The 14,745-nt window shown below is 38.2% G+C and overlaps 1 protein-coding gene across 11 annotated transcripts in view; it reads right to left on the reverse strand.

Moving 5' to 3' along the window:
- The window catches only part of KMT2C (lysine methyltransferase 2C), a 186,750-nt gene that overhangs the window by 82,010 nt on the left and 89,995 nt on the right, over positions 1 to 14,745 (reverse strand). For all 11 annotated transcript variants that reach the window (XM_033058776.2, XM_033058830.2, XM_033058848.2 and 8 more), the window contains 4 exons: positions 5,068 to 5,230; positions 4,245 to 4,416; positions 1,451 to 1,565; positions 517 to 689 (listed from right to left, as the gene is read on the reverse strand). In XM_033058776.2, coding sequence (XP_032914667.1) covers positions 517 to 689; positions 1,451 to 1,565; positions 4,245 to 4,416; positions 5,068 to 5,230 — 623 coding nt within the window. The remainder of the gene's footprint in view (positions 1 to 516; positions 690 to 1,450; positions 1,566 to 4,244; positions 4,417 to 5,067; positions 5,231 to 14,745) is intronic.

Genomic DNA, 14,745 nt, shown 5'->3' on the forward strand with positions numbered 1-14,745 from the left:
TAAACATAAAGACCTAAACTGTCCCTAAAGCCTATCAGACTCCACAAGATGTAGAGCATCATCAATATGTTGCACAGTGAGATACACCGCTGAATACAAAACATAGCTTACATTCTTAAAATGTTCCAAAGAGTGTATTTTTTTAATTACCAAAATAGAAAAAGACATATAATTAAACAGAAAACATAAACTTGAAAATTAAAAAGAAAACAACAGTCTTTAAACTGCAGGACAATTATATTTTTAGCCTGCTTCCTCACAAAATAGGTGAAATGGAAGAGGCAGCAGCAGCTTGCAGCAAGTAACTGCCAATTAATACTTATTTGCTAAGATTAAAATAAAGCTACCTGCTATTGTTCATTGTGTTTAAGGATGAAGGATCAAGGAGCTGCACAAGATCCTGTGGCACTGTACATCAAACACAGTGTACATCCTTCCCAGAAACCCATCAATGTCACACAGCTCATCATAAGCTTTATTCACTTTAGTACAAATTAACAAAAGCTGCATACTTACCTTTTGCACATGTGACAATGCAACATATCTTTCTGGAAGTCTTGGAGGCACAGTTTTTCACAGAAAGGACAAGATAAGTTGTCTTGCTGTTGGTAACAACTGTCACATACCAAACAATTATGGTGCCACTGACAACTTGTTCGTGTGCCACACTCAGCACATATTCTACAGTTCTAGAGATCACAAGAATTTAGTAATTAATTATGATATTTCACAATGTGATAGAACTGCCATTAACTGACATTTTCCTCTTTTGAATTAAATTTAATAGTTTTTGTCCTTGATAACACAAAAAGATCCAAGATCTGATAGCAGAGCATGAATTAATGTGCACAACAGCAAGAAGTTTCCTGACTACTCCCTGACTTGAAAAGAGTATTTCTTATGAGATCCAATTTTTTATTGCCACAAACTGAAGTAACACTACATCCATCTCACATACAGAGATTTCCCACATTATGCTGCAATTACTTACAAAATTACTGATAAAACAACAAATTCAACCTGCCTTCCTCAAATGCAAAGGAACCCACAAGCTGCAGAACAGTTTTGGTAAGCAAGGAGGAGTTGAATATAAAGAGACTTCAAGTATGTATTATATACACTGCTATATAGCTTTGAGTTCCCATTGTATCACAAGAGCAGCTGTTATTAACTGCAGGTTATCCACTGCACCTGGATCCTCCACTTCCCTCTCCCCTATGGAGGCTGATTTAGTGCCCTGCACAGGCTGCTTCAGCCACAGCATGGACAGCTCCCCCACAGAGCAGCTATAGAGCCACAGGATTTACATCCAAGTGGGATTCCTTCAGAAATTACAAATTACATTACACAGCATCAGCAATCCACAATACACCTGGAACACCATGGTGTGGATAACAAAGTTTGGGTTCTTATAAATGACAAGGAGTTACTCTGAAACCTTTCCACTTACTTTACATTTCCAACCATTTGTTGGTACAGCATCCATAACTGGTTGTAGACAGAAAGTGTGGTAGCCTTTGTCACATGTATCACACACCAGCATCTTGTTGTCTTCCCCAGAGTGTCTGAGGAAAGTAAGGAGTGATCAAAAATTACTTCAATAAGCAGTAACAGAATATCTGCTTCAAGAAAAGTCTAAACAGGAAGACACAGGTGTGCACATAAAAATATACAAACACTTCTTACAAGTATCTCCAGAGACAGTGTTTTCAAATTAATTTTTAAATTTGACTGCAGACCACTATTTATTCACCAACAGCTGAGCCTGTGCAACCATTCTGAACACTAGGTATTGGCCCACTTTCACTTACACATGTGGAGACAGATTTAATGAGCTTTCTGTATTGAAATCAGTTCAAGATCTGCAATATACATTTTATTTCTTTCTGAAGAGAACAACCAATTGTACTTGTTTCTGCAGTCTGACTGTGATTTTTTCAAAGGAAAAAAGGAGCCATCAAGTCTGACTATCGGAGCTCCTACAATGTCAGATAATATGACTGTAAGAGCAAAACAAACATTAAAGGAAGAGATTTCAATTTTTCTACAATGATGTATTACAGAGCTCCACCACAGATTCCAGTGATAAAATAAATTTGCTGAGAACAAAACAAATAGTTTGGTAATACCTAAAGGCATTGTGTTCTGCCTTAGTTTAAATAAATTAATTCATTCAGTAAACATGCAACAAGATTTGCCTAGATAAAGCCTTGCAGTATATGGCATTATACATGCTAGATACTACCTCATTACCTGGGAGACCTGGTATTTTAAAAACCCCTCTCTTTGCATGAAGATGTGCTTCTTTGCTGCTCTTCCAGTAATGGCAAAAAACTGTCATACTGCATTAAGTAATTACAGAATTAGAGAAGGGTTTGGGTTGGAAGGGACCTTAAAGACCATCCAGTTCCATAGGCAGGGACACCTTCCACTAGACCAGGCTGCTCAGAGCCCATCCAGCCTGGCCTTGAACACTTCCAGGATGAGGCATCCACAGCTCCTCCAGGCAGCCACTGCAGAGTGCCCCTCTGCCCAACCTGTGCTTGTGTTTGGGACTGCCCCAGTCCAGGTGCTGAAGGTTGCACTTGGCTGTGCTGAAGTTCATGAGGTTCACACAGCCCCACCTCTCCAGCCTGCACAGGTCCCTCTGCATGCTGTCCCTTCTCTTCAGCATCATCACTGCCCATGTCATTGCAAAGATGTTTAACAGCACCAGCCCCAATTCCAACCCCTGAAGAACAACAATGGTCACTGGTCTTCACTTGAGCCCCTGACCCCAAGTCTTGAATCCACAGAGTGATCCACCTGCCAAATCCATTTCTCTCCAGTTTGGAGACAAGGATACTGTGTTGGACAGCGCTGAACACTTTGCACAAGTCCAGGTAGGTGACATCAGTTTCTCTTCCTCCACAAACTCTGCAACCCCATCACAGCAAGCAGCAAATTTTTCAGGCACTGTTTGCCCTCAGTGAAGTCATGGTGTCTGTCACCATCCCCTCCTTATGCCCCTGTGTCTCAGCACAGTTTCCAGGAGATTCTGCTCCATGACCTTGGTAGGCAGGGAGGTAAGACTGAATGTCCTGTGATTCCCCAGGTCTTCCTTATTTCCCTTTGTAAAAACACAATCTATGTTTCTCCTTTTCTAGTTCTCCTTTTCACCAGACTGCCAAAACTTCTGAAATATGATGGACAGTGGGCTAGCCACTTCATCCACCAGTTCCCTCAGAACCCATGGATGTATCTCACATGAACCCATGGATGTATCTCATGTGATCCCATGCACTGGGTGTGAACAAACTACATTTTCTCTACTTTGCCACTAAACAGAAAATTTGTTAGCCGATGCTGTAATTACCCAGTACAAAGTTTTCAGGGATACCTTTTAGAATGTGTTTCCCTATTCTAGCTTCATTGCTGATATTTGCTATCTGCTGTGTGTGATCAGGGAACACCCTTTTTGTGAAGTGGGTTGAGTGAATGCTAGCAAATACTAAGTGCTCTGCCTGGCAAACAGGAAAACACTGACTGATCAGATACATGAGGCAGTAGTGGAGTGGGTTTTTTCCTTCATACTGTCCCAGCTGACCTAAATAAAGCTGAACAAAATTCTTACTACTTTTTCTTTAAAAAAAAAAACAACCAAGCAAGTGAAAGAACCCTGCAGTGTCCATCAGATTAAGTTCAAAATTTTCTAAGTGAACCCTTATAGTGCCACAGCAATTAAGTTTCATTGTCTCTATCTGGGGCAACTACTCCATCAGGGCCATTCACATCACTTTGTTTCTTTGCTCAACTAAGCCATGGTTTTGTTTTCATAATGACTCTTTATCTGCCTCTGATGGCCTAATGCAGGAGACCTGCCCAGAGTGTAAGTACAGATACAACTGAACTGTCAGCTGAGTAAAAGCACAGGTTCTCAGACACTACAGTGTGAAGGCACTACATTAAAATTATTTATCTGGTAAATTTGAGAAAAATCCTTCTGTATAAAAGGAGGAAAAAAATCAGAATGTTTTGCCGCTTTCCAGAACCTGCCAAGATAATGGTAACTCTGGTGGTAAAATAGAACTAAGTTTCCAATACAAGGTTTGCTCAGCTACTTAATATCACCAACACAAAGATAAGATGGGCAAATAATCAACACTTTTTGAAAAAAAAACAAACCAAAACCCAAACACTTAATGAAATATCACAGCAGATAAATCTCACACCATCCTCCTCCATGTTCTGTAAGTCTCACTTACTTGCAGTTCTGGCACACTTTGCAATCAGGACACTGCCAACCTGCTCTTTTTAAAGGTGTGACTTGAATGTCCAGACACATCCCATGGTAGTGCTGGCCACAGGTAGTACAAAAAAGTTGATCTAAGAGGTCTCCAGGGCTGTCGCACACTGCACAATTTGCTTCTTCTTTTGCTAAAAAGAAATAATTTTTTCAATTATTATTTTATTCAAAATTATGAACAATTCAATGAATGCAAAAAATTACTTAGTTCTTATGCATACAAAACTTGATCATTCTTATGAAATTCAAATTTAATTAATATATTTAATAGCTAATACTTTAATTCAGTTTTCTGGACTAATCTCATAACAAAAGTACATTCATTTTAAACCTTAAGGAAGTCTTACAAAAATAAACTGGTTTATTCTCCTCAAGATAAAGATTAGAGCTACGGAACCAACTCCCCTGTGGAACAAGGACTAAATAAAGTTCCTAACACACCTATTATTTAGTTGAAGTGTTTGCAAGAAGGTTGCTCTGACTTGAGTTACAACAAGCAAGTCTATCAATTTGAACTAAAACCTGTCACAAGACAAGCCTTACTGGTAAACCTCTTCCTTGCTCTGTCATTAAAAGAAACAACTTTGCTGTGCAGCACTGCTGGTCTTTAAAAACAGAAGAGTATGAACCCACATCTGTTCTATCCCTGAACACACATGAATTCTTGTGTACATGAACTGTGACAGTGCATCTAAACAAATGCATACTTAAGCTGATCCTATGACAGTGCAGTTTTCATAAAACCTGGTATTAATTGTGTTATTTGAACACTGTGTACTTACATCTTTCAGGAGCCTGATCAATATGGTCTGGACAAAGGAGGGACAAGTTACTGAAATCCTGAAATGTGCCTGCTCCAGCAGCACAGGGGTAATGGTACATCTGGGTACATTTCTCTTCACAGCATTTGATAGTGGCTCCAAGGTGCTTACAAAATGCACATCGCTGAAAAACAAACAGAACAAGTCATCAAAAAACTCCTTTTCCTTGTAATTTTTTAGCCAGATCTGTTCCCCTCCTTCATTTAGCAGATGAACACCTTGGCCAGTAGGAGGTAGTGAATACTGACAAGGAAACTAGTGGGTAGTGTCTTTCCGTGGCACTCCCAAATCTTTACTTAAAATGTTTAATGAAACCCACTCCAAACGTACTCTGACGATTAAGGTTCTTGTCATAGAAAAGCATTTTCCTTCTATTTATCTAACTTGAGCTATGCCTTGAGTAATGGGGCTTAGAGACTTATTCTGAAAATAAAGGCAGATGACACCATGCTGTCAATAGGTTATGACTAAAAACCACATGGCTCTGTAAGCTGTAATGTAAAACCACAGACAGAGCAATCAGAAATGCAAATGGAAATCAAGTATGATGTTCTCCCAAAAATCTTACTGGCATTACACAATTCTCTCTGGGACGATAATGGATTACATAACCTTCCACTTTCTTCTCATCTTGCCTTTCAAGACTACACAAATATCACCACCAAACTTTGAGAAGTCATAAATAAGCACAATTATTATTAGACACCAGAGAAATAATTTCTCAGAAAGAACTACGCAATGATCCTCCAGTTCCCTAGTCAGGAGAGAGCAAAGTCTATCAGTCTGCTTGTAAAAAATCACCCACACCTTTCTGATTCAGTTAATCAGTCTTTTTTCTTTCCTGGATGCATTACAGTCCCTGAAGCACTGTAACATCCTTTTGCACTTTTTCACCAAGGCAACAATACTTTTTAAGTCACAGCACCGTAAGATTTTGAATAAACTTAAGAAAAAACAGGTCAGTGGCTCACAGGAAGGCATACATAATATACAGCAACAACTGAGCTCAGGGACTCTCATTTTTCACAATAAAGATATAACACTGGCATGTTTGATTACTAGATGAAGTGTCAAGTAATATCCAAATAAGAACATAAACCAAATCAAAGAAAAGTTATGTACTGCATCTGCTTAATTCTTAGAATACAAATATTTATTACCATAATTCCTCTCTGTTTCAAAGCCTGGCATGAAATTAGGCATGAAACAGTGCTAGTACAAGTCCACAGATTTCAAAACCAACCCATAGGAAAACACAAATCACAAAGCTGCCTGTGTCAACAGCTACCTTGATATTCTTTAAAACCAGATGAAATGAACATCTTCAGAAAAATATCTGCCTGCGCCACAACTCACAGACAAGAGACAGAAAAAATATTAGTGTATGCTAAACAGAACTGCAGTGTAAAGAGATAAAATGTTCTGGCACAGAAATTAAAGGGGATCACCAAGGAGAACTAGTGCCAAGTTTGTGGGCTATGATGCTCAGTCCTCTGATCTGTAGGACATCTCACCTCTACCCATGTCTAACCCCTGTTGACAGTAAGGGAAAGGTACATTTATGGACTGCCCACAAAACCAAAGTCCTGCAAGAAACTCCTTTTAGGAAATGGTACCTCCAGTGAGCACTTGTTGAGGACGCTGCACAAGGCAAATCCTGAACTCAGATGTAAAACCATGAAAATACAGCCCCCAAAGCCTCCAACTTCAAGAACTGCAGCTCCACACTGAGCCACACACAACCACTGCACTGTTTTGTCCTTGATGTTCTGAAAACCTATGGAGATGGACCAGGTTTAGCTAAGACACAACTCCTACAGGACACACTTTTTTCAAAGATTTTACTCAGTACCAAAAATAAAAAAATAGGAAGGGAAGCTTGGGAGGAGCTAAGGTCCAAAATATCTCTCTCAAAGTATTCAACACGACTCTGCTGGATCCCGTCATTGACCCTTACTACTAATCAGGAAAAGAAAATAATGAAGGAACTGTAAGCACTCAAATAATCCAACATTTATTAAAAGCTGGGAATAATGGAATAAAATAGCAATATAAATGGCATTTTTAAATACCACATCTGTTTTTCAAAACCACCAATCAACCATGGTACGTAGCAAATACAAAATCAGAACATAACTTTTCCCAAATGCTCTATGACTAAATGATGAAATTATTGAAAATGAGCAAACTGCAGGATTACTAAAAAACCTTAAAAAATGTTGATGTTGGTTTAAGGAACCACATAAAGATGCTGGAAGAAAAATGGAAGCCGAAGTTGCATGTAATTGAACCCTTCAAACCCATCTGCTAAACTGCACTGGCAATGAAAAGCATTTGGCAGATAAGTAAAACACACTTTGAAAACAATGTGGTATGTATCATCTGAAGCAAATAAAAAGCACAGAATATCAACATTTGCTGAATTTGTAAGAGAGATAAAGCAGTCTGAAGAAACTAATGCCCAAAGGGATTTTTTGGCAGCAGATGTTGGTGAGAAGAGTTACTTTTCCAGCACTAGAAGCCAACACTCCTCTGAAGCCAGGCCCCATGCTATGACCCCAAAAGAACAGCAGAAATGTATTGAATTAAACAAAAGTATTAAAAGCTCTGCTAAATAAAATCAGTAAGGAATACTACTTTACTACTGCTAAAATATGGAATCATGACAGCAGGAGATGGAATGAAGCAATAAATCATACTGCCCATGAGATGCATGCCCATGAGGAGACAGTACCAGAGCCAGGGACAGGCTGGAGTCTCCAGTTTCATTAGTATGAGCACAAAATAAGGTGCTATGTGAAGGGGGTGGAAGCTGAATCCCAGTATTCAAAAAGCAGGTATTGGAAAATAGCAAGCTGTCAAGGCAAGACAAATACTGTTTTGTTTATGGATCAAATAATTTTACATTCCTGTTCTACAGGGAAAAAAGTCCCAACTTTACAAGGTGTCAGAAAGCTGGAGAGATAGTTTATTGCTTATTCATAGTACACTCTAGGAAATAAACTAAAGCAGAGCCAGCAGACTATTTTCCTACTCAGAAAGTCCTTCAGTGGCTACCAACTGTTCCCTTCAGCAAATTCCTTGTGCACTTGTCCATTGCAAGAAAGCTCTCAGTCCATCCCTACATCTGATACTTCTTACTACTGTGATGTCCATAATTTAAAACCATCCACTCCTCTTTCTACTTCGCAATTTTGACTTTTTTTTCTTCATCTGCTTTTTCAGACAGAAAAGGAACTGATTTGTAAAACCAAAAGCCATGCCATCTTTAAAATTCCCTTTATTTACTAATCCCACTGGCTCAAATATGACATTGTTGTATAAATACAGTGGAAGAACTAAGTGAACTACCAGAGAACAAAACCTGATCAATCACCTCCTCTGTATTCTACTCTATGGGAGAACATCCTCCATGAAATAGGAGTGGCAGAAACCACACAGGAGATTTCGAGGATGACAAAAAACTCATACATCCTTGCTACACTGTAATTGCACCAAAACCAGCTAAACAAAAACGCTCATTCTGCCTTGTTCAGCTCAGTTGAATGTCACAAATCCTACTGGCTTTACTGGAAACAGATGGCCAAACTGGAAAATGGTAACAAGAGCAGCAGCTTTTTGTTTACATAATTTCTAACCTTCCTGGTTCTCCATGCTTCAGAGTACTCCAAAATCCCATGCAAGTTCAATTTAAAAAAAGACATCTGCAAGACCATGTAAGAATTTACCCAGATAGTACCAAGAACTAATCAGAGGTCTTATCATTATCTTATTGCATTATATTGGTTGAACAATTTAATTATTACCTGTAAGAACAAATTTCAGACTCTTTATCTATTGGGAAATTGTCACACAAATCTGTGACTGAAGAGAACTAGACCTTAACAACCAGTCACTAATGAGAGTATGAAGAAATTTTAATATAAACAGTGATTAATGAAGTATGTTCTGTGCTAGTTCTGATAATCTTCATTGGTTACTCCATCGTCTAGAAAAAGCTTCAAACTGCTTGCAGACACTAATGACCATTAGCACCTCTCATGTCAAATACACTGGTTTAAGTACCATAAAGCACTAAAGAGCACAATGCAGTAAGATGGCAACATAAAAACAATTACTGGCCTTCACCTAAACTACTGATTAGAAGTACTAAAACAGAACACCCTTTCCAGGAATACTGCAAATTACTTTCTAGTTTTTTAATTTTATATGACTCATGCGACAAATTTGGAAATTACTTCAATTTATAACAAGCAAGTCAACCAGAGATCAGTTAGTTGTTCTTCTTCCTCAAATCCTAACACAGTGACTCAACACAATGTAATCAAGGTAGAAAGCAGAAGTCCCTTTAAGTTGGAAATTTCAGGCTCTCTACAATTCACTACTTTGTTTCTCATTCCTACCAGCTGCCTCTCTTTTTCACCTTCATTAAAAACTACATTAAATAAAAAAGCATTCAGGTTTTGGAGGGGTGTTTTTTTGAATAGGAGTGAATAGGTTAAAAATCTTTTAAGAATCATGTTTGCTAAGATACCATTCTTTGTTCAAAACCTGAAATAGGTAGAGGAAAACATGCAAACTTTACGGTACGCAAATTCCTCCTGATAACCTGAAATGTTCCCAAACCCTGTTTATCCAGAAGCTTCACAGAAGGGTTTGGGTGCCTCAGAGCTGTGTTCTCCTCATCATTACATAAACTAGTGGAATAAATGCATGCATATGATTTCCTTCACAGACTCTGACTTTGCTGCCTTTTTCACACTTTTATAAGGAAAAAGGGTTTTTTTTATTCACCTCCTTGCCTTCTGCAAAGGTTTAGGGTAATGTAAATGTTTTGAGTGAGGCTAAGCTTTTCCACAGCTAACAACCAGCTACTCCCTTAATTCCCATCTAATATCTGCCGTGGCAGAAGAGCACACACGAGCCTGTTGTTTAGTTAGACTGTCAACAACAAGAAGGTCAATAATGTTTAATGTAATTTAAACTGTGGTTATTAGGCTTCAGCATCAGCAACTCCAGGACAAACAAGGCAAGAACAGAAATCATCAGCTTTGGTTTGAGGCTGCTTTTTGGCAGGCTCAGAAAACAGACTATTGTGCCAGTTCCATTTGATTCATGCTCAGAAGGTCTTAAGAAGTGTGTGTAGACATTTCTTTGTGTTGGCAGAGCACGGGCTGAGCCACAAATTGTTGGAGGCTCAAGAAAAAATAATTGAGGGAAACATTGCTACATGCTTGTTTAATGATCAACTCTAGGCATCTGTTACTGGTCACTGCAGAATATACTGGGATGAAGTCAACTTTGTCAAATCCAGCACCTAAACTCCTAAATCACACACAGGGATTCTATAGGTTATGTCAAAAATCCATTTATAAAGGCATTCAGAGTAGAAGGAGAATTTACTGCTCATACAGTCACATTGTGTTTCCAAATGACACAAGACTTGATGAGGACATCCAAACTTCATTATATTTAATAAGGCTTAGTCATTTTATGGAATTTATTTCATAGCAATTCAGTTGGCCAAACAGTGGGTGTCCATTTTCAGGCTCCACTGACAATACTGGCCAGATCTCCACTGCCTGCAGCTGGAACTGGAACACAGCTCAAGACAGGCACATCCACTGGGAAGTCAAAATTTAGATGACACTCTTGAGCTGTCCTATGCTTACACAAGTCCTCTCCTGGTACTACAGCAAAGTCCACACCAAGGTTTTTATCAGCATAGCACTATCAATAAAGGGATGTTAATGGAGACTGCTTAAAAACACTTTCTATAAATCCTCTTTTATTTTTTCAAGTTTTCTGAACAATAAAAAGTTAGTCTAAATTTCTCATAACACATCTCTAAATTCTATTACATGTTTTTAAACACTTAGACAAAACTTTCCAGCCATTTCTGAGAACAGAAAAGTCATTAACAAAAACATTTTGCTCATCTTAAAAACAACCTCACTCATGGGACTTGCAATTTGTCATGAGTTTTTAGTATGGGGGATGCAACTTCTGCCCTTTCTCTGTAGTTCTATCCAGATGTGACCAAGCTTGAGAAAACTATTTTCTTTTTTTTTAATGTAAAACACTTCTCCAAGTTTGTCAGGGAAAAATCACAGAAAAACCTCCTCTAACTGATCATGACTGATCCTCTCCAATTTCTAGCACTGACTGGACATCATGTACCTTCAGCAAAGATTCCTTCAGTCTGACAAGGGTTAGAGGAAGAAGTCTGTAATAAATACTCTAAGCCTAAGCACAAAAAGCTGGAACGGAAAGCAGACATCCCTAAGGATCCTGATACAACTGTCACTTAATCATCTGGGGAATGTATCCAGTATCCAGGCAGATGGACAAGTAAAGAGCAAAGAAACAAAAGAGATTCACCAGGTGAATGAATTTGATGAGACTGGGAAGAGAAATCATGGATGGAGATGGAAGCTGAGGAGGGGCAGGGGTAACACTTGAAGGGCAAATTAATCAAACCTGGGCACTCAAATTGGATAAAGGGAACTCAGGTGCTAGGTCTCAGGGAATGGTGACAGGGAAAGAACCACTCAGAAAGAACCTAGACAAAAGGGAAGAGAAATGTTAAGGAGAGATGAAAAGTGGAAGTGGCTAAAAATATCAACTTGAACAAAAAGCCAGAAGTCTGAGGCAACTGAAATTGGATGAAGATTAGAAGGAGGAAAAATACACTGTTCTCTGACACCTAGTGCTGTATCACTATCACCCAGCCAGCTCAAATAGCAGTGCTCTTATGTAGCCACAAAGGCTTTAAACCTGCAGTTTGGGAGGTCTGCCTTTTCTTTTTTCTCCCTGACAAAAGGAAATGATACAGGCAGACAAATTACAAGGCAACACAGAGACTTGGAGACACAGATAAAGGCAGAGCAGGCACGCATGCATGTACATATGTGTGTGCACTGAACACAGGGAGGATTACAGACCAAATGTGGATTTTGTGCATTAAATAGATCTTTTAAGAGGAGTCACTGCTTTAAAGAAACCTTTTACTGTAAGACTGTGCCTAACTTACAGAGAGGAAAAAAGGAAATACTGGAAAAGGTTGTGGATGGCTTGTGGGAGAAGAAAAGCACTTAGTCATGGCAACTGAGCAATAGCCTGCAAAAGAGTTGTAGTTTCATTTCCTCCATGAAGCTCTTTCATGATAATGGGCAGGGCACTAAGTAAAATTTTTCTTAATTTTTTTTAGTTCTTAATCTTACTCTTTAAAGCCAGTTTTCTTTGCCCTGTAAAAATTCAGCCTTATTTTCTACATAGATTGTGCACTCACAACTGCAACAGAGTGAAGGAAGAACTGCAATATCAGTGCAACCTTTTTAACTAAGGCTGAGTATTTTTGAAACTCTTTCAATTTACCATCCAAATGAGCAGATATAAATAAATTCCACTTCTCTAGGGGAAAATGCATAACAATAAATCTGATATTTAAAAAAAATTACAGACAAATTATTCACATGTTCATTACAGTAAAAATGTTACAGAAAAGCTCATGTAGAAATAAGGAATTCTTTCTTTTTCAATAGCATCTTCATAGTCTACATACCTACACACTATACAATAATGAAAAAATGGAATACTGAAGAGGTTTATACTAAGACAGCAATATCCATCCTATGGACTGAACTGGGCACAAACTGTTCTGCATGTGAGCATACAAGTAAAGATGCATAATCAGCCTAGGCACAAAAGACATTAATTGTGTGCAAAGGATGTTAACTGTGTGCAAAGGATGTTAACTGTGTGCAGACAGCCTGTCTTCTAACATGGCCTTACTTTGTGTTTTCATTTTATTGTCTTAATAATGCACTCTTTCAAGAAAGGTTTTGTAGATACATTACCCTGATTTAACAGAAAGTTAATGTCAGCCAAAGTCAGTACATACACTCAATGACACATGTAATTTACAAGGTAATAGAAAGGATGGAGTGACAAGAAACTCTGGATTATGTAGAGACATAAAAAAATGCAAGAATTTCCTGCCTTTAATACCTTCCTCATTAGTGAGCACCTCCTTAGTATTCCTTCCCCACTGACTGCAATCAGTACCTTATTGTTCATAATTCCTATTTCCTTGGCTGTTCCTAAATTGCGCTCTCCAAATGGCACAAAGTCATCGTAAACAAAATCCTACATCTTCAGTCCACTAATTTCTGTAAATTGAGCTCAAACAAAGCAATTAGGTGGCATACTTTGAAACTACCAGCTTGAACACTAATATAATTTCTTTCCCAATAAAAACTTGACATGCTTTATCTGGCTGGGGCTTTTAGCTTTTTTTCAATTTGGCTGAATTAGGCACTTACATGTATTTGTCCCATTGCTTCTCCCAAGACAGGGTATTCCCAAACATTATATAATTCTTTAACTCACTAGCCACTGAAATAAATAAATAAGACCCATGTCTCTCCATCCTGCTCCTTGATACTCCTCAGGTAAGCACTGTGAAGTGCAACATCTCGATCTAGAATTCAAAACCCTAAAATTACAGGTCAAACATTGGAGCAGGTTATTCAGCTGTTGTTCTGGACTTTGGGGAGGTGAGGGTAAGAAGGAGCTTTTTGTTTCAGTTTTGCAGAATGTTGCCTCAGTAGCTTGTGAAGAAAAAAGCTGCCAAATTTTGTAATGAATTCCACAGAACATTAAGTCTGATGCTTAGCAGAAGCCATAACTGTTAAGTAAATGATATCCTTTTGATGAATACCCTTATTTGAAAACAACATTGATTCTTCTAACCCTCTAGCAGTGTCCCAAAACAGATGTGCACAACTGCAAATTCTGTTTGCTTTCAGGTTTACGAAGTGTGATGACATTTTTACAATCCTGCATGAGCCCTTTTACCCAGGAGTAAAATAAAGCACAATAATTCTTCACCATCTGTTTGTTAATTTTGCATTCATTTAACTTTGCATTTTAAACTAATAATCATTTTCTTATAATATAGTTTGCTCCATTGGTAGAAATTACAGCTGTTCAATTAAAAAAAGAATGGTTTATAACAGTTTTCCTCTAAATAATTCCATTGCTCTTAATTATAGAAATGTTAGTGCCATCAAATGGAAAAAACTGCCAGAGATTAGTGTTATGCTTTATATGTCACAGATTCCCCCAGTAAATGTACGTATTTTCTTCTGTTCCAGCACCAATTCCTACTTGGTCTCTTTAACATTAAACCCATTTTTCTCTACTACAATGTTTTTAACACTGTTATATGTAAAGGTACAAACAACTAAATGAAGTTTGTGTTTGATTTGTGCCACAAAGTCAAACCAAGCACAGTCCTACTTCTTCATAATGCTTTTCCTTAATCTCTAATGACAGGACAAGGAGCTTTTGATATTTATATTTCAGTTGGTTACAGCTAAACTAGGGCTGGAATAATGTCCTAAAAGCTTTTTCTCACCATGTTTACAGTCAAATGGGGAAATCCCATTCCTTTATCAAAAGTAAAACCACATTGAAATAACATGAATAATACATCAGAGTTAGTGAAGGGGAAACAATTTGGGTCAACAAAAGATGTGGTGCCTGGAAAGAGAGCAGGAGCCAGTCTGAGATTCTGAGAGTTCTTACTGTGGACTCTGTGTTATGCTCTGGACAGGGCATTTTCACACATGCCAG

This window comes from Catharus ustulatus, chromosome 1, assembly GCF_009819885.2.
Source record: "Catharus ustulatus isolate bCatUst1 chromosome 1, bCatUst1.pri.v2, whole genome shotgun sequence".
NCBI lineage: Eukaryota > Metazoa > Chordata > Aves > Passeriformes > Turdidae > Catharus > Catharus ustulatus.